This window comes from Eurytemora carolleeae, unplaced genomic scaffold (assembly GCF_000591075.1).
Source record: "Eurytemora carolleeae unplaced genomic scaffold, Eaff_2.0 scaffold535, whole genome shotgun sequence".
NCBI classification, from domain to species: domain Eukaryota; kingdom Metazoa; phylum Arthropoda; class Copepoda; order Calanoida; family Temoridae; genus Eurytemora; species Eurytemora carolleeae.
Window position 1 is genome coordinate 32559 of NW_019396437.1, and position 23314 is coordinate 55872.

The window sequence follows — 23314 nt, forward strand, 5'->3', positions numbered from 1 at the left end:
ATTCTCAGAATACATTTTTTAATTCATTTCACAGGAACAAGAAATCCTCTAAAAACGAACCAGATAAAAAGTCATGATAATTTGGTTTCAATGTAAATAATATGTTTTTAGATAATATTTTTGAAATTTAAGTTTGAGAATAATTTGAAAGGTTTAAGATTAATTTCAACTTCGAACTGCTTTCCTAAACAGAAACTGAGAAGATTCGAGATTATCCTTTTCAGATTCTAGAAATAAAAAAAGATTACAGGGACTTAAGACATTATCTGTGAAATCTGTACTATTTATATTATTTACTGAATGGTTTTTCAACAAGTACTGAAGTATAAACACCAAAACATTGATTGGGTTAAATGTGTTCTTTCTATATCATGCACTTAATAAGGTGTTTACAGTTTTGAAAGTATAAGCACTGGTTATTAAAACAGCGAAACATCGGTTAAATTAAGGATGCATTATACAATATACATTCTTCCTATTTGTTACTAACCCTTTTTATACTAATAATTACCGATATGGATTCAGTATCAGGAATATAGCCACAGAATATCTCAGGCGGATCCAGAGTTGATCCATTGGATCCCATGATTCCTCCTTCTACTGATCCATTAAAACTTAAAGTGAATCCCTGGATCCCTCGCCTGAAGTCCTCTCCGCTATCTGAATCTAGGAAAACATCTCCGAAGAACGTCATGATATTTAGTTTTTAATTTGCCTGAAAGTATTTAATTTAATTGACAAAATCTTTTATTTTGGTACTTGATCTTTATTAGCTTTATATGGGGCTTTCGTAGTATTTTCAAGTGATTCCCATTTTCAGATTGTCCGATTTACAAAGATACCCTTCAAACCTATATCTGATATTTGTGGACAATATCATCGTTTTTAAAACTTAAAAAGTGTTTTATGCCCACAGTTTCTGTGAGCAGAAATCCACAAGTCCCTTTTAAGTAGCCTCAATCGCAATTTTTTAAAATTTAGCCTCTGGTCAGCTTTTAAGTGTCTTGCTCGACCCCTTGGTTTTAAATTATAAACTTACTTAAATATTTTAATTCCACAGCGCACTGCCTCTAACTTTAGTTTAAAATGAGTAGTTGGTAAAATACTTATAGATTTTTGCACAAAAGCATATAAACTCTACTACTGTGTTAGAGGGTATGTTGGATTACTATGTAACGGTATACCCTCAAAAATCTCCAGTTGTACAAAAGATAAGCCTTTTCATATTAATATTAATATTTGTTGATCAAATATGTATGGTGCATTGTATCCAGAGGAAATGAGAATAATGATAGAAAATGTATAATTTGGTTTTCTTGGTTAGATTATACCCCCAAGGTAGCTACAGTGTGTCCAACAAAACACGACACTTTAAAGAGGACAAATTACAAGTTTAATCAGAAAAATGGTTTCCAATCGTCAAACTTGTGCACCTCCATGCAAAGATGGTCATGCCTGACTTACAATGGTAAAACCTTAAAAGCTTAAAAACAACGTAGAAGCTAAGAAAAATAAACATGTAGCAAATATTGAGGCCCATTGCAAATTACATTACAACCGTGCATACTATAGCACGGGTCAAACCCCATTCTTTGCCATGTTCGGACAAGAAGCTACACTTCCTGTTAATTGGATATATCCTGACAGAGAAATGGAGTTATCAGACTGGACTGAAGTGATGCAAGAAAGGTTCCAGAGGAATTATGCTGGTCATGAGAGAGAAACCATGTGCCACAGTATGTCGGAATGCTCAATACTACAAACCAATTTTGTCACAGTTTGAGGTTGGACAATCAGGGGCGGATACAGGATTTAAGTGAGGGGGGGGGGGGGCAAGATTTTTAAGGAACAAAAAAATTCATAATTAGGAAAACTAGATTTTTAACTTTTCACACATTATAGTTTATTAAGACAGATATTTTTCCTGTTTTGCACTAGGGTTTCTTTCCCTTAAGGATGCTATTGAGAAGCTATTCTGAAAATAGGAACAAAAAATTCCAAATTCAGGGGGGGGGGCGAATGTATCCGCCCCTGTGGACAATCTTTGATTCAAAGATTGTACCTGGAAGTTTCGACAAGTTAAGATCGTATTGAGCTGGACCACACCAGAATATCATAAAAATATCTCCAGCATTAGCAGAAGTAATGACAGTGTATGAGCGAGAAAAACCCAGGCTGGTCAGCATAAATGTATTAAAAGAATTCAGAGGAGATAGTGGAGTTCATGGATTTCCAAGCGATCCACCACATTCTGCAGAATTTGAAACAAGATGAGATGAGAGAAATTCTAAATCTGATGCCAGCTCCAACTACAGATGTAGTTAGTACAGGAACTGGAAGATGAAATTACGGAGAATTATAGCATATTCAAACTTGGTCAATTCTAAACTGGCATCTTTCGTGGAACACACTTTATTTACCCGCATTTGAACGATTTACCTGGAAACCAAATTTTCGCTATTAAAGCCGACCTACTCAACTTAGAGTCTCAAAACCTAGCTAAGAACATTCCCGTGGCTCTCCCGAGTTCCCCAATCAAAATAGGTCCAGGGGGTTCCTAACTTTTGATCGGACAAACAAACAAACAAACACCATAACAAACAGACAAACAGAGATTACAATTTATATAGATAAATGCAACTACGTGAATTTGTATGGCTCTTACGTTCTCCACTATTTGTCGTTTTTAACCATTTTCTCCTTAAACACGCAACCGATAAAAGTATATCGAATCCTATTCGATATCACACTCTCTTTCATTATTTTGCCATCACTACCTATAAGAGTGACATGTTGATTATATTATCTTTAAAAACAAATATTTTGAAATGACTAAACCTCTGAATCAAGAATATTTTGTAAAGGATGAAACCTTAGGGGCATCTACAAATCGATCTTTTCATGCATTCCATATTAACTTAATTTGCAAATTTCAAAAGTGCATCTACAAAGACGACCTTTCTTCCAAAGCCTTCTGTTTCCCACCTACTTTATGCAAACAACACAATTTAGCCTTTTGCAGAGGATTGGTTTGGAGTAGAAATCAATAAGCCTGTCAAAACTTTGGAGGAAACATCTAATATGTTTTTGACAACAGATCAAATTCAAATAAGTAAACTAGTAAATAAAACTAGTAAACAAAAACTAGTAAACAGAAACTAGTAAACAAAAGCTAGTAAACAAAAACTAGTAAACAAAAACTAGTAGACAAAAACAACTAAACAAAAACTAGTGAAAAAAAACAACTAAACAAAAACTAGTAAACCAAATCTAGTAAACAAAAACAACTAAACAAAAACTAGTAAACAAATCCTAGTAAACAAAAACTAGTATACAAAAACTATTAAACAAAAGCTATTAAACAAAAACTAGTAAACAAAAACTAGTAAACAAAAACTAGTTAACAAATGCCAGTAAGCAAAAACTAGTAAACAAAAACTAGTTAACAAATGCTAGTAAACAAAAACTAGTAAAAAACTAGTAAACAAAAATTAGTAAACAAAACTAGTAAAAAAAACTAGTTAAAAAAACTAGTAAAAAAAAGCTAGTAAACAAAAACTAGTAAAAAAACTAGTTAAAAAAACTAGTAAAACAAAGCTAGTAAACAAAAACTAGTAAAAAAACTAGTTATAAAAACTAGTAAAAAAAAGCTAGTAACCAAAAACTAGTAAAAAAAACTAGTTAAAAAAACTAGTAAACAAAAACTAGTAAAAAAAAACTAGTAAACAAATGCTAGTAAACAAAAACTAGTAAACAAAAATTAGTAAACAAAACTAGTAAAAAAACTAGTTAAAAAAAAACTAGTAAAAAAAAGCTAGTAAACAAAAACTAGTAAAAAAACTAGTAAACAAATGCTAGTAAACAAATAAATATCAAAAATTTGTTTTTGTAGTTCACCACTATAGGAAATTTGAAGAGAAGCATAGAGTTTTTTATATATGTCTCCAGAAACTCCAGGATTCCCTATTGTGTGTGAAGACAATTTTTACAAACAACCTTTTTAAGGGTATTATTCATAGTTTAAACCTTGCAAATGGACAGTTTTCAAAATCCTATAGAATAATTAAAAAAAGTTACCAATGAACGTTGCATGCCAAGTTTCCTTATAATGCTCTAACAAAATGTGTTCACATTTCGACTTTTACTTTTAAACTCGAAAATCTGTTCTATTTTAATGCTTAGATCATGCAAAGATTAATATGAAACAAGATAGAACACTAGATGTCGTCTTTTTCAGATTTAGGGGGTTTTCGTTCACAATAACCCTGAGGCAGAGTTACGCATACTCTCTCTCTGTGTCTTGTAATTCAATGCTGCCTGCGCAGAACTCCTTAGGGCATGTCTGCCTCAAGGTTAGTGTCAACGAAAAACCCTTAAATCTTGAAAAAACTACGTCTGGTGTTCTCTCTGTATTGTTATTAATCTATTTGATTATGTATCTGATTATGCCAGTTTTGCATGGAGAATCCCTTGAATTTACGGTAGTATTTTAAGTATTTTAATTGATTTAATTAAATTTGAAATCTTCATGTAATAAATACTAGATTTGATTTAATTTGTTTTATATTGTATGATAACCGTGATAAAAGTGATAGTTAAGGGTTGGCTACAGAAGTTTGACTAACTATGCTGTGAGACCAGTGGCACAACGATACACCAGGAGGAGAGGGAGAATATTTCATAGAAACAGAAAGAGAGAGAGACGTGGTAACGAGACAGAGAAAGAGAGAGAGACGTGGTAAAGAGACGGCTTCAGAATGAGAGGACAAAATAAGGACGGGCATTTACTGGAACAGGAATGTAAACCAAAGTTTAAGCAATCCTCATTTTTTATAATGGCATATCTGATCTTCAATATCTCTCAATGTCCTATTTAAGGAATGTATATCTCTAGCTAATGTTTTCCAATGTTCTATTTAAGAAATGTCTACCTGTAATGTCTATGAGGAATGTCCTATCTTAGAAATCTATATGGACTCTCTATGTCTTATTAAAGAAATATCTAAATGTCTATCTTTAAGTAATGTCTCCCAAGTCCTATCAATGCATGTCCTATTTAATGTCTGTCTAATGGCTCCCAACATTCTATTTATGAAATATCTATCTATAATGCCTTCCAACATTCTATTTATGAAATATCTATCTAAAATGCCTTCAAACATTCTATTTATGAAATATCTATCTATAATGCCTTCCTACATTCTATTTATGATATATCTATCTATAATGCTCCCCAACATTCTATTTATGAAATGTCTATCTTAAATGCCTCCCAACATTCTGTTTTTGAAATGTCTATCTATAATGCCTCCCAACATTATATTTATGAAATGTCTATCTATAATGCCTCCCAACATTCTATTTATGAAATGTCTATCTATAATGCCTCCCAACATTTTATTTATGAAATGTCTATCTAAAATGCCTCCCAACATTCTTTTTATGAAATGTTTATCTATTATTTTTCCCAACATTCTTTTAATGAAATGTCTATCTAAAATGATTCCCAACATTAATTTTAGGCAATGTCTATCTAATGCCTCCCAACATTCTATTTATGAAATGTCTATATCTAAAATGCCTCCAAACATTCTATTTATGAAATGTTTATCTATTATTTTGTTAATAGATGGGTAATTAAGGTGAGTAATTATTTCCTACAATTTGATTCATTTTTGATTTATTAGGATTCATGAAGAATGGAGGAATGTCATTTAAAACAAAATTTGCAACTTGTATTCAGAGCTTGCAGAGTTTTAAATTGACATTTTCGTAAAAAACATAGTTCATAAATAATCAACATTATTTGACACAAGGTTTTGTGGCAATTTTTAATGGTACTCTTGAAACCTCCATCTGATCAATAATGCGTCATGTGTGGAAGATATCACCATTTTTCTAGATTTAGTTTTGTTACATAAAGAAACAATAATTGAAAATCGTCAGTAGTAATATACTTGATCAGACAAAGCTTTTAATTGTGTCGTTGTGAATCTTTGTCATTTTTGTATGAAGGGTCACTTGAAGAAATTACGCTTACAGTCCCTTTAATTTTAATTTAAAGAGAGTGACCGGCTATGTAAGGTAGTTGAACTGAGTATGCAGTGTTGTGGAAAACTTCTTTCGGATTCATTTGAGACATATTAAACTTTTTAAAGATCTGTAAATCCTGAGTTTGAGTGCAAATTCGACGTACAAAACTCCTAGTTTGGGGGTGGATACGTTTTCAGGGGGTAGGTCAAAATGAGCTTGCCCCCATCTGAAAAAGAGATGTTTTCCTCCTAAAAAGTAATTTTATTTATTTTCAAATTTATCATTATTAGTATTTCTCTTTCACATAAATTGCTAAAATCCTGTGTACGCCCTTGTGGATAATTGATGTGTCTGATGTTGATTAGATTATTTAAAGTCATGACTTGAGTCTAAAAGTCAGCTTCCTATTCCAGAGTTTTCTGGTTATCACTTCATCATACTTGTTTCAAACAATTATCGTTGTCCTTAAGACCTTACTCTTGTCAGTAAATTCTGTTTTTCCCCGAAATATTTCGCTTTAACAAAGACGACATTCTAATTATATTGCAGGTTTACAGGATCCATTCAAGGATAACTGTATGAACGGGAAAAGAAATTTTAAATTAAAATCATTATAAATTAATGATAAGCTACAATTCAAACAATGTTTGTAAATGAAAAGATTATCAGAATATATTTATTTTGTCCATTCGATCTCAACATGAAACAGAATATATTTATTTTGTCCATTCTCACCATGAAACAGAAGATAATTATTTTGTCCATTCTCACCATGAAACAGAAGATAATTTTAAGAGGAGTTTTGTGTCAAAAACCAGCTCCCTCCCCCTGACCCCCTAAAATACCCCACCGTGCCCCACCCCAAACAAATAAGACTAAAAACTTTTCATTAGAAATTAAATAAAAACGATATTTCACTGGAAACAGTTGAAGACTAAAATTTAATTCTATTTAAAATATATAATATTGTGAAATTGATAAAATATTAATGTAATACAATTTGATAAAATATAAAATTTGGAACTGCAAGCGTACATTTATCCTACATGAAAAGATATTTTGGTTTCTTTCAACTGTTAATTTACGTTTTTTATTTACGCGGTTTCTCTGCAAAAGTGACTTGTCCATTTCTTGTTTATAATGGAAAAGTTTCAAGAAAGACGACGTGTCTTCCACATTATAGAACAGATTAAGATTCCAAGGGTATTTTTGTGAATCGGTCATTGCCATCTTTGCATGGAGAGTAACTTAAAATTACGGTTACAAAACCTTTAAAATTCTTTTAAATGCAGTTATAAATGTATTTTAAAACTTACATAATGTGTTATTTCACTTCATTTCATAAAACACTTCAATGCAAAATTATCTAGTTTTAAAACAAAATATTTCAATTTCTAAATTGTTTTCTCTTTCGCATAAGATAAAGTACAAATATAAACTCACAAACAAACTTGAATTTATTCATTTTTTAATCTTTTTTCAGATTGAAGCTTAAACTTTTTCAAAGCAAAAAACGTGTTTCACAACTTTTTTGTTCTTATTCTTCCAACGACCCAGAAAGAAATGTGGGAGAATCTTGTTTTAAAATATGTTTTAAAAAGTTTGTTTCAGGCATTTTCACAGTTTTTGGCAGTTTTTTTTAAATTTATTTATTTATTTTTTTATCCTTCAAAGAGTGTTATTTCAAAAATATTGTGAAAATGTTAGAGCAGACGTGCTTAAAGCGTTAAACTAATTATCTGCAAATTTTAATTATCTGGAATAGACATTCAACAATCATTTTATTTAAATTTGCAATTTTTGTGTTCGTGCGCAGTCGAAATTTTATTTAAAAATTGCAACCCCCAAAACACCAAGTTTGTATTATTTGAGTTAATTTTGTTGACATTTGGGGTTTACTAAACCACTGTGCTTTGCCTGTAGAATATATGATAAAGTAGGCTCAGTTACATTTAGACATAATTTTTTGGAATTTAGGGAACACACTGGGACAATACAGTCACACATTAAGCTAAACGTTATTTAGCATTGATATCTTTTATGTTTTTCAAATATTTTTTTCTAAAGTAACAGTATCAAATGTCTAAGTGAATGGAGATGAAAACGGGTAAAGCTAAGAAGTAAGTTCAAAGTGGGTTAGTAATGTAATTGAAACCAAAAGCCATAGGCTCAGTTACACTTTCCATAAATACACTTACCATAATTAAAATTAAATTTAGTTAGAATTATCAAACATATATATCTTTTTTATAGTTACAACCTACAATTAAATTTGTCAACAAATCTATTTTAGAGACAGTTCATGAGCTATCAGATTAAGGAAGAGTATTGTACTGTCGGACAATGTTTTCAATCCTCTCATAAGTTCTTTTTCCCCGCGTATTTATGTTCATATCCCTCCCTGCAGCATTGGAGATTAGGATACGTTTTGTCTCCGACTCTTGATTGACAAAACCTTGTGTGATATTTCACATGTTGGGGTTTGTACCCATTTCTTGATGTCAGGTTCTGTTCCAGGATTGGTTTACCCTTGCTCCTGGTCTCAAAGGTCATCAAAGGGTCCCCATTGAGAAAATATGGAATTTAGCTTACGTCAACTGTTCTGTATTAAAACAATGAGAAAAATAAAGTTTGGAATTTTCATGAGTAAATTTCCCGCATTTACAAAGAAAAACGACAGAAAAAAGAAAATTTTGACATAAGTAATTATAGCAAGTGTAATTATGGCAAGTTTAACCCTAATTCCAAGCTAATGCAAATGTAACTGAGCTACGCCAAAGGGGTTTAGATAAGTCGATCCGGTTTAGAAAATTGAAGTCGTATTCTTGATAATTGAAGTTCTAATGTGGAGATTAGGTTAAAGAAAATTGAAAAAAATTTAAATTTAGTTTCCTGTTGGATTGGAAAATTAAATGTTCTACATTATTAGCTCGAAAAAAGTTACGAAACTTGGCCCCTTACAATTTTGTTTCAAATAAATAAAACCATTTTTTGTAACGAATTACATTGAAGCAAAATTTTTAATGCAATTAAGATACAGTTGTCGTCCTATATATCATCAATACAATGAAGACGACTGTCGATTTCATTAATTGATTTCTAAACTTTCAGACTGCTTGCATGGCAGCACGGATACACATAAACCTGATAAAAGCGACTCAAAGAAGTTCGTAGTAAGATTTCGATTCCACTGGAGACCACCGGAGGGATTTTATTTTCACTGGAGGGGGGGGGGGGGGGGTAGAAAAATGCTTTTTACAATTTAAAACTTTACACAGGGTTTTTAAAAAATGCTTTTTACAATTTAAAACTTTACACAGGGTGATTTACATTCCACTGGAGGGATTCAAATATCTTTCCTGGGGGTTTATAAATCCACTGGAGGGATTCAGAAATCTTTTCAGGGGGGTTTTAAATCCCCTGGAGGGATTCAGATATCCTTCCTAGGGGTAATAATTCTGCTGGAGGGATTCAGATATCTTTCCAGGGGGTTTATAATTCCACTGGAGGGATTCAGAAATCTTTCCATGGGGTTTATAAATCCACTGGAGGGATTCAGATATCCTTCCTAGGGGTTTATAATTCCATTGGAGGGATTCAGATATCCTTCCAAGGGGTTTATAATTCCACCTGAGAGATTTAGATATCATTCTTAGGGATTAATAATTCCACTGGAGGGATTCAGATATATTTCCAGGGGGTTTATAAATCCACTGGAGGGATTCAGATATCATTCCCATGTGTTTAAAATTCCACTGGAGGCACTCAGATATCTATCTAGGGGGTTTATAAATCCACTGGAGGGATTCAGATATATTTCCAAGGGGTTTATAATTCTATGGGAGGGATTCAAAAATCTTTCCAGGGGGGTTATAATTCCACTGGAGGGATTCAGATATCCTTCCTTTGCGTTTATAATTCCACTGGAGGGATTCAGATATCCTTCCAGGGGGGTTTGCAATTCCACTGGAGGGATTCAGATATCCTTCCAGGTGGTTTATAAAACCACTGGAGGTATTCAGATATCCTTCCTATAATTGATGGAATTATAATACACAAGGAATCCTTCCATCCAGTGGAATTATAAACCCCCAAGAAAGATATCTGAATCCCTCCAGTGGAATTATAAACCCCTTGGAAGGATAACTGAATCCCTACAGTGCAATTGTAAACCCCCTGGAAAAATATCTGAATCCCTCCAGTAAAGTTTTACATTGTAAAAAGCATTTTTTCAAACCCCTCCAGTGGAAATGAATTCCCTCCGGTGGTCTCCAGTGGAGTCAAATCTTATTACGAACTTCCGTGACTCGATAAAAGCTGTCAATTAAAGGTTTTTCTTTGTTTCCTTGTTAACTTGTAATTTGAAAATCAAAAATAAATTTTAGAGAAAAGTTGTCTTCATTCTCTTGATACAAACCCTGACCACTAAAGTATATCTTTCTTCATACTCAATATCTAGGTTCAGGAAATTGTTTCTTTATTTTAATTTTGTTTGTTTTTGTCTTTGCTCACATTTATATTTTTTATATTTGTAAATTTATTAGCTATGGCCGGCCAAACGGCTGAGACAAATTGGCCAACATTCTTAGAGGGAAACCATGGTCACCGTGGGGATAGGCTAAAAATTGATTTTTATCTTCAAAATTCAAAATTATTTGTTAAATAATTTTGTTTTCAAAAATCGATTTAAAATTCACCGGCAACGCCAGGCACTTCAGCTAGTATCCAATAAATGTCAAACCGGTTACACACACATAGACCATATATTTTGGTTTCTTCCGAGGTCAGAGTTGAAGACTTTTTCAGGAAAATGTGACGATTTAAAATTTTTTGGATATCTATCAATGTAAAAAGAATAAAACGTGACTTTTTTCCAATTGTAGTATTTCATTTTAAACTCGTGACCTTTGTCTCCTTGAGACATACATCTTCTCTTTCCTTAGCAACAATCCTTAAATACTTATCATCTATATATATATATATATATATATTCCTTGCTTCAGTTCAGCTTTCCAGCCCCTATACTCAGCATATGTGTTTATGTGTTTATCTATGTAAAGTCAACAGTCGAAATAAACTTTAGTATCAGATATATATATATGTGCAAACAAAGAAACAGAAAGTACGTTCCGAGATTACTACTTTATTTAAAGAAATTTAAAAGAAATCGATTGACAAAGTAAGTGGAGGTGTATACTGTATAGACTTATATGTTTCAATAAATTATCAATAATAAAACTTGCATGCAAGAAATGAATTGAAATTGACAAATGATAAATGCATTTTCGATTTTGTTGTTTCAAGGACTTTTGCCTTTTATTCTTTAAAATATGATATTTAATATTTAAATAAGAAAAGTCTAAATCTACGAAATATTCTTGACATTTCTGCTGACTTTAAATCTTCTCAATTATAAACGAAGATAATATTTGAAAAAATAGATTTTAATTCAGTGCAAAGCTTTTTAGATATTCAAAAAAATATCATTTTCAAGATTAATATTTTCTTTAAATTGATGAAATAAATTTCTTTTCATGAATAGGTATCATTCATTTTTCAATTGATTACGTGATTTCTAAGAAATTTTTCTGCCCCCTCTTAGAAATATCCCGATTCAAAATTCTCAATATCACCGTGGACTAATCCAGTGGGGTTGGTCATTGGCCAAGAAAATTGACCCCTGTCGTATTATAAAGATTTATTCACACACAAAGATATAAATACATGTATAAATGGTGTCATTTAAATTTGTTTAAATAAATTTTTTTTTGAAAATACAAGTTTCCAAATGAAAAGAGAAAAAATATGCAAAATTATGCACAAATAGAAAACATTGATTTTTACTCACTGCATAACATATTCATCATTTCAGTTATTACGTATATTAGTCTGGTTAGGGGTTAGGGCGACGTACTGTACGGAATATGGTCATAGGATCTCGCTTTTATCTGGCAGGCCGGTACAAACTGGGCAGGTCCTGTTCGAATTCAAATTTACTACGGCCGAGAGTGATATATCTTTATATCTCTATGCGTGAAAAATTACTTATGACGATTAAAATTGTCCGTTTTGTATCGATAACTAATTTTTTTATTCAGTATTTCCTTATAATATGTGTTTCTTGTAGACATGTGTACATACTTGCTAATGAGTGAACACGTGACATTAATTATAAATTATATCCCGCAATGAAACTACTCGGAACATCTTTAGCACATAAATTTACTATTAATTTTTAAAACTTTTTTCTCTTCATTGTGTTATATAACACAGTACACCTACGATAAATGTTAATTTCCGATATTTTATATTTAATTAATCCGTGTTGTTTTCACAAGTCATGTACTATTCATATTTTGAGAGAATGTTTAACAGTTATGTATTTGTATATTTTTCTTGTTTGCATTCACCGTTTTTACGAGTTTTTTTTTAAATGTTAAAAATATTTACACATTTAAGAAAATAGAAGTAGGATGAATATAAATTACTTTTTGGCATAGTTTCTCGGATTTATCCCAAAAAGCGCCAAACATTTCTTAAAAAGAATCCAAACTATTGGGTTTCATCTTCCACTTTTAAACTTTGCTTGTCTGTTTGTGTCATTAAACGTCAAAAAGGCCCAATTTTTTGTGGCAACTCACCTCCAAAAGAATGTATAGCTGGTCGAAAACACTAATTTTTGCTGACCCAAATGTCGACATTTACAATGTTTGAAAATCCAACAATGAAAGCAGAAAAATCCCCAAAAAATAGTTTTTTTAGATTACTGGAGGAAAATTAAACATTGGCGGCGCGTAACTTAACACAATTTATGAGAAAAGGGTCGTGAATCCTAGTATAATATAATATATACATATTTTGTATTGAAGACAACGGCGCAACGCAAAAAGTTGAGTTACACGTCTTTTAATCAATCTTAAGTAATACAAATAATAGAAAATAGGTTTACTCATTGTCGTTTTATTGTATGCGTGAGTTTTTACCCATATCCCTTAATTAAAATAAATTATTAAAGTTAAAAATACATATTTTGAAGATTCCTGATATTATTTGTCTAACTATTAGCTTATTCTTTTGGTGTACTGTACAGTTTTGCTTTATATAGTCTATATGTGTTTCTCTAAAGTCGGCCCGGTACTCTTTTTTACTCTTAACGCACCCTTGACCCTTTAGTAAAAGTAAATTCAACCTAATGTCTGACCGCGTCAACCTTGTTGCACCGGCCAGTCCTGTGGACAAAACTGGGACCGGAAAGATTGACCCGGCTCGGAAATTCAAATGTACTATGGCTGTCCGTGTCTTGGGCGTAAAACATAAACTAGAGAAATAACGAAGTCACAAAGTCCTACCAGTAAAACTTCGCTTAAGAAACTGAATACTGCCCATATCTCTAATTCAATTATCCCTAAAACTTTTTAATCTGATAACTATTAGATCACGCAGAATTCATAATTTAATTTAAACTACCAATGGTCTACAACATCATTTAGCAAAATTATAAAGATTAGAAAACTAGGGTTTGAGAAGAGAAATTAAATCCTGCTTTCCATGAATTTATTGTATTTTAAAGAAAGAGATAATGGACTAAGGAGGAATTTTATTTGTATTTTTTACGGACAATCTCTGCATACATTGTTTCCAAGAGCATGTATTTTGCATTAATCAAAAATTCATTAGAAATCACTCATTTGTGGACTTTTTTGGAAAACTTTTAATTGTGAACATTCATTAGTTAACATTTATAAGTAAACATTCATTAGTGAAAATTCATTTGTAAGCATTCATAAATAAAGTTTATTAGGAAATATTTATTAGAATACATTTAATAGATAGTAAACAATCGTGAGTAAACATTTCTTTGTAAACATTTATTAGTAATCATTCGCAAGTAAACATTTATTAGCAAACAATTATCAGCAAACAGCTATTAGCGAAATTAATTTGTAAACATTTATAAGTTTTCATTTATTAGTAAACATTTTTTTCGTAAACATTTGTTAGCAAATATGCATTTGTGAATATTCATTAGTAAACATTTAATAAAAAACATTTATTTGTAAACACTTACTTGTGACCATTTATTCGTAATCATTAAATAATAAACATTTGTGAGTAATTATTGATTAGTAATTTTTTATTAGTAAACATTCATAAGGAAATATTTTTAAGAATATTCATTAGTAAAAATTATAATCAAACATTCTTTGTTAAAAAACTTTTGTAAAATCGATTAGTAAACATTGGTTGAAATCCAGCAAGGATATTAAAAAGAGAACATTAAAAAGAAAATCCACCGTGGATATAGAGATTAAGAAATTAGAGTTAAAAGTATATATTTTTAAAGTTTTTAACAATTAAATTCTAAAAAATGAATCAATTACAAATTAGAAATATCTTCAGCGCCATTTTCTTCCTAAAAGTTAGAACGAAGATGTCAGTGATTTCAATGTTTAGTTAACACAGCTTTAATTTTTGAACCATTTCAGATATTTGACAATCATGTCAAAGGCAGCGTCAAGCTCAGAGTTGATTGTGACGTCATTTCGTCTGCCATTCGTCACCACCAGGAGAGATAATGGGACGATTGGACGAACTGAGTCTAGGGACGAATGGGCCAGGTCCCTGGCTCATGTTGTGACCGAAAGTCAAGGTCAATGGGTCGGCTGGGCTGGTTCAGTGTTGCAGAGGGGTCAACCTATCCCTGGTCCTGATCCTGAGGACACATCTCCTACTGCAGCTCTCACTAGCCAGCAGGTAACTAGAGCTGCAGGTGTCCTTCCTGGGGAACGATCGTTCTGTTACGGGAACATACTGAATACAATGAACTATTTCAAAACTCGCTCAGCTGAAGGGCTGGCCGGGCATCATTTCCTGGGGAACAATCGTTCTGTCATGGGAACAAACCGAACAGAACAAACGATTGTAAAACACGCCCAGTTCAAAGTCATGGCGTCCTTCCTAGGGAACAATTGTTCTTTTAGGGAACAATTGTTCTTCCTAGGGAACAATTGTTCTTCCTAGGGAACAATTGTTCATTCTAGGGAACAATTGTTCATTCTAGGGAACGAACGGAATAAACTATTAAAAAAAGTAGTAACACTTCCATCCCTAGTAACAATAGGGATGGACGTGTTTTTTGACGTTAAAAGTGTTTATCAAGAATATTAGTAATTATATAATTACATTCTCGATAAGTTGGCTTTTATTTTATTATGTAAGTTATTTTCTATATTCAAAGATATTCAAAACGATTCAAATAAGATAATCGTTTTAAAAAATCGTTTTCGTTAATATCTTTAACAAGAAAAAAACCTCAACACGTTTCACATTAGTTGTCAAAACTAATGATAAAAAGTTTTTATTGTTTATAATTTCTTTGTATCCCTACTTAAAAATCAAATTGAATGGGCTTGAATATGCCCCCTCTCCAGTGGGGAGGTTGTCGCCCCCAATTTTCCGTGGTTAGGGGTGGGGGTGTTGTGCACAACTTCACGGATTTAAAATTTCAGAAATACTCTTTTTTATTAAGATTATGATAAAGAATTTTTTTGATTTTCTTTTTTAAATTCTAGTAGATTGTAGTCCTAATTTTGGGCTTCAAAAGAGAAAACGGAAGTTCAAATTAGTCTTTTTCGAACTGTTAACTTCCAAATAAGCTCTCAAAGTTTTAAGTGCGTCAATAAGAATAAACATTTTTGATTTAAAAAGAACTTTTTAGCTTGTCTGAAATGGGATGAAAAACATTTAAGGAATTTTTTAAAGATGCATTTAAAACTATTTTAACAGAAAAAAGGACCATTCTAAAATATTTTTTAAAAGCTGAGTTAACTTTTCGTTCAAAGAGTACATCGATTCTTTCTCCAACCCCAGATGTGCACTGCATATTGTTGAATATACACATTCTAGCATATCTTTATAAAGTATTTTTTCATGTACATCTGACATAATATTTAAGGATACATCATAATAGATTTATTATTTAAAGAAGTAAATAATAGTGATCAACAATAAGAATATTTACAGATTACAAAATAGTTTATTAAATCAGAGGATCATTTGAATCGAATTAAAAAGGGAGGCAGCCTTGTTTTTGACCGGGGAAGTTGCCATGTATTAATCTCAAGAAAGTCTGAATTAAAGATTTTATAAATTAAGTCTTTTAAAGAAAATATTCATTTTTTTGCACAATTTAGTAAAACTTAATTTCAAATCTATTCATTTTTCAGGAAATATTAAATTCTTTGTTTTTATGAATTGTAAAGATTTAAATACTTACAAGAATTTGAATAGATTATTAACATAATGAGAATATTCAAAATCTAAGTTCTATGATTAAAACTACAATTTTTGGTTAAATATTGATTTTAGGATCCAATAACATTGCTTCAGTTATTTAAATATATCTGTAACTTTTTTGTTTCTTATTAAAAAGAAAAAAATGTAGATTCCACATTTAATAGAAATTCTTTGTCTTTCTCTGGATTAGAAGAGAATAAAAAGCATTTCAGAGAATTTTTTAATCATTTTTCTTAATTATCATTTAAAACAAACTGAGCCATTTATTGATACTGTCCATGTAATATAAAGTGACTCTCTTTTTGAAGAATATAAAGCATTACATATAGTATATACAGCATTACATATAGGATATACAGTATTACAGATAGAATATACAGCATTACATATAGAATTTACAGCATTACATATAGGATATACAGCATTACATATAGTATATACAGCGTTACATATAGTATATACAGCATTACATATAGTATATACAGCATTACATATAGAATATACAGCATTACAAATAGAATATATACAATTACAACATACACCATAAAATTCATCACATAGATATATTCTATATTATGAAACAAACCTCTAAATATACACAGCCAGTGTTTTGATATGATAAAACTAGATAGCTCATATACTTAAAACAGCTGGTAAGATATTAATAATATAGTGGTCATAACTTTTAACTGGTTTGAATTACAGGTACAACCAGTTTACCTGGGCCAAGTAGACAAAGAACAAGCATATGGAGGTAACATACTTTTTTTTATCCTCCCTGCAGACAGAAAAATTAAATTTGAGATACAACTTATTTTTATTTATTGCAAAGTGTGACAAATGTACAAAAGTGAGTGAAAAATATTGCCTTTTCCAGTATTAGGTTCTACTTCTATAGGAACGTTTTCAGTAATTTTATCTTTTTTAAATTTAAACATTCATAACAGAGAGCTATGATATATTGTTAATACTGTTAGGTAGCTGTAAATCCTCACTATGGTCTCTATTTCACTCTATGTTCATATAGGTTACTGTAAATCCCCCCCCCATAGTCTCTATTTCACTCTATGTTAACATAGGTTGCTGTTAATCCTCCCTATAGTCTCTATTTCATTCTTTGTCTACAAAGGTTACTGTAAATGCGTCCTATAGTCTCAATTTCACTCTATGTTAACATAGGTTGCTGTAAATCCTCCCTATGGCCTCTACTTCACTCTATGGCAGATCGAGCAACATTTGATGAAGACGATTGGTCGACCTATAGGAAAAACATTAAAACAGTAAAAATTTGCTCTTAAAAACATATAGGATTCACGTCCCTAAGTTTCTAAAAATCATATTTCAATTTTTGCTCAATATCTCGTCTTTAACACAACTATTCGTCTTGGTAAAATTGTGTGTGTGTCAGCACGCAAACTAAATGCTGCTTACTGTTCAAATTTTTTAGCTTATGTAACAGAACTTCTAAACAATCTTTATCTTATTATTAATTATTTAATTATTAATTAATTAATTAATTAATAAATTATTATTTAATTAATTATTTAATTATTTGATTTCTGGGAAAAAATTGAAAAGAAATTTAGTTTTTGCTTACAAATTGTTGGCCCAATTATTTAAAGTTTACAATGAAAAAAATTACAAAGATTTAGAAAATTGTAGTTTGTGGTAAAGACTAAATTCTTTTATAACGATGTTGTTCAGTTTTTGGCGTAAAAACACGACTTAGCAGAATCTATTAAAAGATCTTTTTATTTAAACTTTTGATTCATTTTTTCTTCTCTTTATTAATTTTTATTTCCAATTAATTAACGATGTTGTAGAAAGGTAAACAACACGTTTGCAGAAGCCACCCTCACAGCTCTCAGAGAATCTCTGAAAAAGGAAAGAAAGCGAATCTTGTTTTTTATTATTATCAATCAAATGAAGGTTGATACAGTAGATCCAGAAAACTTTGGAATTTAAAGACGACTTTTGAACAAAGTTTCGATTGTCTAATGAACATGGAACAAAGTATGTGATTGTGTTTTATGAGGCGAGGAGGGCCAGCCACAAAAATTTTGCGTCCGAGCCACATTCTCCTTATTTTCTCGTAATCCTCGTCCTTCGATTATTTTGTGTTTTAAAGTTTCTAATTTTTTTATTAAAATCTGGCCACGTTATTTAAATATCGTATTCTTATTCTAATTAAAATTGGCTTCACCGTAGCTTATTGATTTCATACTGTTTGTAAAGAAAACAATATTTCCTTATTGTTTTAAACTTTTTATTTATTATTCTCTTATACAACTTTGCAGCTTGATAAAGTGACTCTTGATAGTTTAACTTTGACTATTTTTTTAGCAGAATTCTAAGGTTACAATATCATGTTGCAAAGATATAAGAGTAAGAAATTAAAGTAACCGGATATAAAAATAGGTAAACTGGATTAAATCAAAAGATTTGTATTCACCTTCTAATTTGCCCCAGGATGCTGATAGTACACCCTTGATCTGGATCCATGATTATCATCTTATGGAGGTTAGAAAACATCAGATTTGATTTTAGAAACTTAAAATTTTGGATAATAGGCTTTAAGACGCTTCGCACTCCTCTTTCTTGTATTAACGACAGTTTACTAATTTTATTTTAAGACGACTTTTTGTCCTGAAATATTATGAAACATGCAAATGTAAAATTTCGCAGATTTGGCTGGTTAACGGTGGATTAACTGTTTGGATATAGGTCATTCCTTTCCAAGAGAGAAATACAACTTACAAATAACGTTGATTAGTGCAAAGATATCAGACTGAGACGCACCTCCAGTGGCGTCTTTTCAAAAAATACCATGGAAAATTTTATGAAAGGAAGGGACCAAAATTTTAACAATGTCTTAACTATAAATATTATAATAATGTGATTATTGTTCATTTATAAATACTGCAGCTATGAAAAAATCGTTTTTATCTAAAACTAATTCACATTTATTACTTATTGCGTATTCATGCGCCATATTGTAAAACAATTACAATTTTTCGTTATCATGAGCATTGTCCAATTTTGTGCAAAATATGACTTTGTATTAACTTCACACGCAAAATCATGCGAAAATGATGACATAAATTTTCTTTTTATGCGCAGTTTTGTGCAAAAAAAAATCAGCTGTTTCAGAGAAATGCGAAATTTCGTACAAGACTGCAGGTTGACATTAGGTCGACCAGATATGTTGGTTAGTAAATTTGATTTTAGGAAAAAATTTAGTTCCTTTAGACCAAAATTGTCATATTTTTATCAATTCATAAATGCTGTGTATCATCCGGCAAAAACTGTATGGAACAACCTTTTCAAAAAACTATATTTTCCAACATATTTTTTAAAAACATTTTACTGAAGAGTGAAGAACCGATTTTATTTGACGATAAACTTTAATGAATTAAAAATTTCACGGTTTTACGGAACGATTGTTCAGTAAGAAAACAATTGGAATAGATGGACATTTTGAAAAAGAACATAATCAATTTATTAGGAACGATTGAAAATAAACCGAACGATCAAAAGATCGTTCACAGACGATGAATGAATAAAAAAAATCCGAAAGCGCCCGTCTCGATAAAGCTATTGCAGTAGGGTCATTTGAAGCTTTTGCAGTAGGGTCATTTGAAGCTATTGCAGTAGGGTCATTTGAAGCTATTGCAGTAGGGTCATTTGAAGCTATTACTGTAGGGTCATTTGAAGCTATTGCAGTAGGGTCATTTCATTTGAAGCTATTGCAGTAGGGTCATTTGAAGCTATTGCAGTAGGGTCATTTGAAGCTATTGCAGTAGGGTCATTTGAACTATTGCAGCAGGTTCATTTGAAGTTATTGCAGTAGGATCATTAGAAGCTATTGAAGTAGGGTCATTTGAAGTAATTGCAGTATGGTCATTTGAAGCTATTGCAGTAGGGTCATTTGAAGCTATTACAGTAGGGTCATTTGAAGCTATTGCAGTAGGGTCATTTTAAGCTATTGCAAAAGGGTCATTTGAAGCTATTGCAGTAGGGTCATTTTAAGCTATTGCAAAAGGGTCATTTGAAGTTATTGCAGTATGGTCATTTGAAGTTATTGCAGTAGGGTCATTTGAAGCTATTGCAGTAGGGTCATTTGAAGCTATTGCAGTAGGGTAATTTGAAGCTATTGCAGTTGGGTCATTTAAAGCGATTGCAGTTAGGTCATTTGACATATATATATACATATACTATCCAGTGTAGATATAAAGAATAAAATATTAGGTTCCTGATATTGTTCGGAGAAAGGCTAAGGAGGAGAATCTCAGATGTAAAATAGGTTTCTTCATGCATGTTCCTTTTCCCCCTTGGGACATGATAAAAATACACCCCTGGAAGGATATTTTTCTACAAGGTAAATTATGATAAAAATACACCTCTGGAAGGATATTTTTCTACTGGGATCCAAAATATATCTTGAATGAAACATGAAGAATAGCTAATTATACAATACAATTGATGAAGACCCCAGCGTTTGCCCGTGAAAAAAATTTGAAATATTTCAGCCCATTCGGACCAGCCAAATATCAAATATTAGGTCTTTCTGATTTATCAAGTTGTACAAAAAATCCTATCATTATTTATTGTTGCTGGACAAATTATTTATTAATTCACATTGAGAAATATATTTTACATGTACAAATTTTTGTACATCCAAGAAGAAAATTACTAAAGATTGGCTTGATTTGTAGGTTATGTAGCTCTGTGCGCAAAGACAAATAAATGCAAAAAGCGCATTTCAGTTTCTCCATTGGTAGTTTTAGAGATATAGCTTTCTAAACATCTTTAAATTTTCTTCCAATCATGATAAACAGTTTGGTAATTTGATTATTAAATGTTCGTACTGGGTTTCAACTTTCCTATATTTTCTATATAATCAATAATCATCCCATAATTGTGATAATTATGACCTTTTCGGACTAAAAAAGGAAAATAATTTTTTTTCTTTGCTTATCATTTTAAAACTCTTAAATATATGCTGTTCGAAATGGTAAGTTTGTTTATCATGACTTCAAGATAATTTATAAACGTTTTGAAAGTGCTTGCACCAAAGCTGACCATGGGAGAAGCTGAAATGTGCTTTTGGCACATATTTCACTTAGCACTTAAAACCTTTATATAACTTACAAATCAAGCCAATTTTTGCCTTTGCATTTATTTTTCTTGGATTTTAACGTTAATGTTAGATTTAGTTCTAAATTTTAATTAACTAATATTTGGTCAAGTCAACTTTTTGTACAACTTGATAATTCCAAATCTGATATTTGATCAGTGTATAATATATTAAGAAAAAAATTTCAAAGATTTTTTTTTCCGGGGATATGAGTTTAGCCGTGTTGATATTTATGGATTCGAATAAACAAACAAGCAAAATAAAATGAGTTTTTTCCATCACTAAATGTTTGTGAAAAAAAAACTTTTTTGTATTTAGAATGTAAAGGGGATGGTGGAGTTGGCACATTTGATGTAGGGGGGGGGGGGGCCCTGCCTTCATTTTTGGTTCAAATCTTCCAATTTTTTGGGTGCACGCCTAATTAGTGATCGAAATTCATAAAATAAAATCAAATTGAATTTTAATGACCTCTAATGACCTCTAATGACCTCTAATGACCNAAACTTGAAGCTTTTCATGAAGCTTTATTATATTCTTTCAAAGTATTGATCAACCATAACCGTCAAAATGTGAATTAAAAAACTTATTATTTATTTTTGACTACTATTTTCCAGTTAATACAAACTTTCTTCTAGCGGGCATTTTTCAAAATAATATTGTGTAGTAAAATGTCCCTTTAGATATTTTTGATGAAAATTCTTGTTTTTAAATCTATTCTTGTTTACTATTTTCTATTGGAATTTTTAGAATTAAGTTCAAATACAGATTTCCTTTGAACTCAACTCATTCATTGTTAACTTTTAACAAACCTACATCAAATGTGCCAACTCCACCATCCCCTTTGAATATTTCTAGGTATTCTTGGCAGTGATTTGGTCTCATTCCAGTGTGAAGATTATCTTTTAAACTTTATTGGTAATTATAATGCATTCAACATTTTTTGAAAATTATTAAATCTTAATCTTAATCTTAATATGCTTATATCATAATAAACAGTTTCTTAGGTTGTCAGTTTTCCCAAAAGAAGTAAAATGTTATTTAAATATGTATGTATGTATATAGTGTAATTGACATTCTCCAAATTGAAAAGGAGAAAATAATAAACATTTTTATCATAAATGATGCGTGAAATGGTGTTTTTTTAATTTTGATATTCACCATTTTTTTCCAACCTGCAGGGGGGGGGGGGTCGGCGCCCCCCTTATAAGTTGCTCGGGGAAGGTGGCCCCCCCCCCCCCCCGTTGTTCCTCTGATTGATTATTAAATCCATTTTACATTTTCCAGAAATTATCAAATCCATTATACATCTTCCGAAAATTAGTTGATGCATTACAATTTTTCCGGAAATTATTTAATCCATTATAATTTTTCCGGAAATTATTTAATCAATTGTTCATTTTGCGGAAAATATAAAAACCAGTAAATTAAATGGGAATATATCCTGACAAGAAAAATAGTTTGATTTAGATCTAAATTAAAGTTAAAATTATGATGAAAATAAGCGATGTGAGTTAAAATGACGGGCAGACGTAGTACATTTGAATTTCCGAGCCAGGTCAACCTTTCCAGTCTCAGTTTGTACTGTATCTAGCTTTTTAGACAGGACTAGCCGGTGAAACAAGGTTGACGCGGTCAGACTTTATGCTTCATATAAGTTGAATTTACTTTTACTAAAGGGACAGGTATCAGGTGTCAACTCAAAGTACATTTTTTAAAAATTTGACATTATATAGAGTGCATATGTAACTTTACATGAATCTCTATTTAATAAAAAGACTGGCGTGTGCAATTCACAATGGTACCTCTAAAAAATTTGTCTGGTTTATCAAGATCGAATAATATATTCAT

General features: G+C 31.1%; 2 protein-coding genes across 2 annotated transcripts in view; one reads left to right on the top strand and one right to left on the bottom strand.

Moving 5' to 3' along the window:
- Window positions 1-107: 107 nt before the first annotated feature.
- Window positions 108-776, bottom strand: LOC111703316 (uncharacterized). The gene is made up of 2 exons (XM_023475223.1): window positions 512-776; window positions 108-227 (listed from the first exon to the last, which is right to left on the bottom strand). The coding sequence occupies exons 1-2, from the start codon at window positions 692-694 to the stop codon at window positions 108-110; spliced, it is 303 nt and encodes a 100-aa protein (XP_023330991.1). The 5' UTR covers window positions 695-776.
- A 10416-nt stretch (window positions 777-11192) lies between these two features.
- The window catches only part of LOC111703322 (alpha,alpha-trehalose-phosphate synthase [UDP-forming]), a 49718-nt gene continuing 37596 nt past the window's right edge, over window positions 11193-23314 (top strand). The window contains exons 1-8 of the mRNA XM_023475228.1: window positions 11193-11212; window positions 14520-14787; window positions 17035-17083; window positions 17509-17593; window positions 18153-18213; window positions 18799-18849; window positions 20578-20707; window positions 22322-22381. Coding sequence (XP_023330996.1) covers window positions 14533-14787; window positions 17035-17083; window positions 17509-17593; window positions 18153-18213; window positions 18799-18849; window positions 20578-20707; window positions 22322-22381 — 691 coding nt within the window. The 5' untranslated portion in view covers window positions 11193-11212; window positions 14520-14532. The remainder of the gene's footprint in view (window positions 11213-14519; window positions 14788-17034; window positions 17084-17508; window positions 17594-18152; window positions 18214-18798; window positions 18850-20577; window positions 20708-22321; window positions 22382-23314) is intronic.

What these genes read in the sequence shown, in the direction of transcription:
- LOC111703316 (XM_023475223.1), bottom strand. Translation starts at nt 694, where the DNA reads ATGACGTTCTTCGGAGATGTTTTCCTAGATTCAGATAGCGGAGAGGAC. An exon ending in CTGATACTGAATCCATATCG is followed by an intron (nt 228 to 511) that starts GTAATTATTAGT and finishes TTTTATTTCTAG; the next exon opens with AATCTGAAAAGGATAATCTC.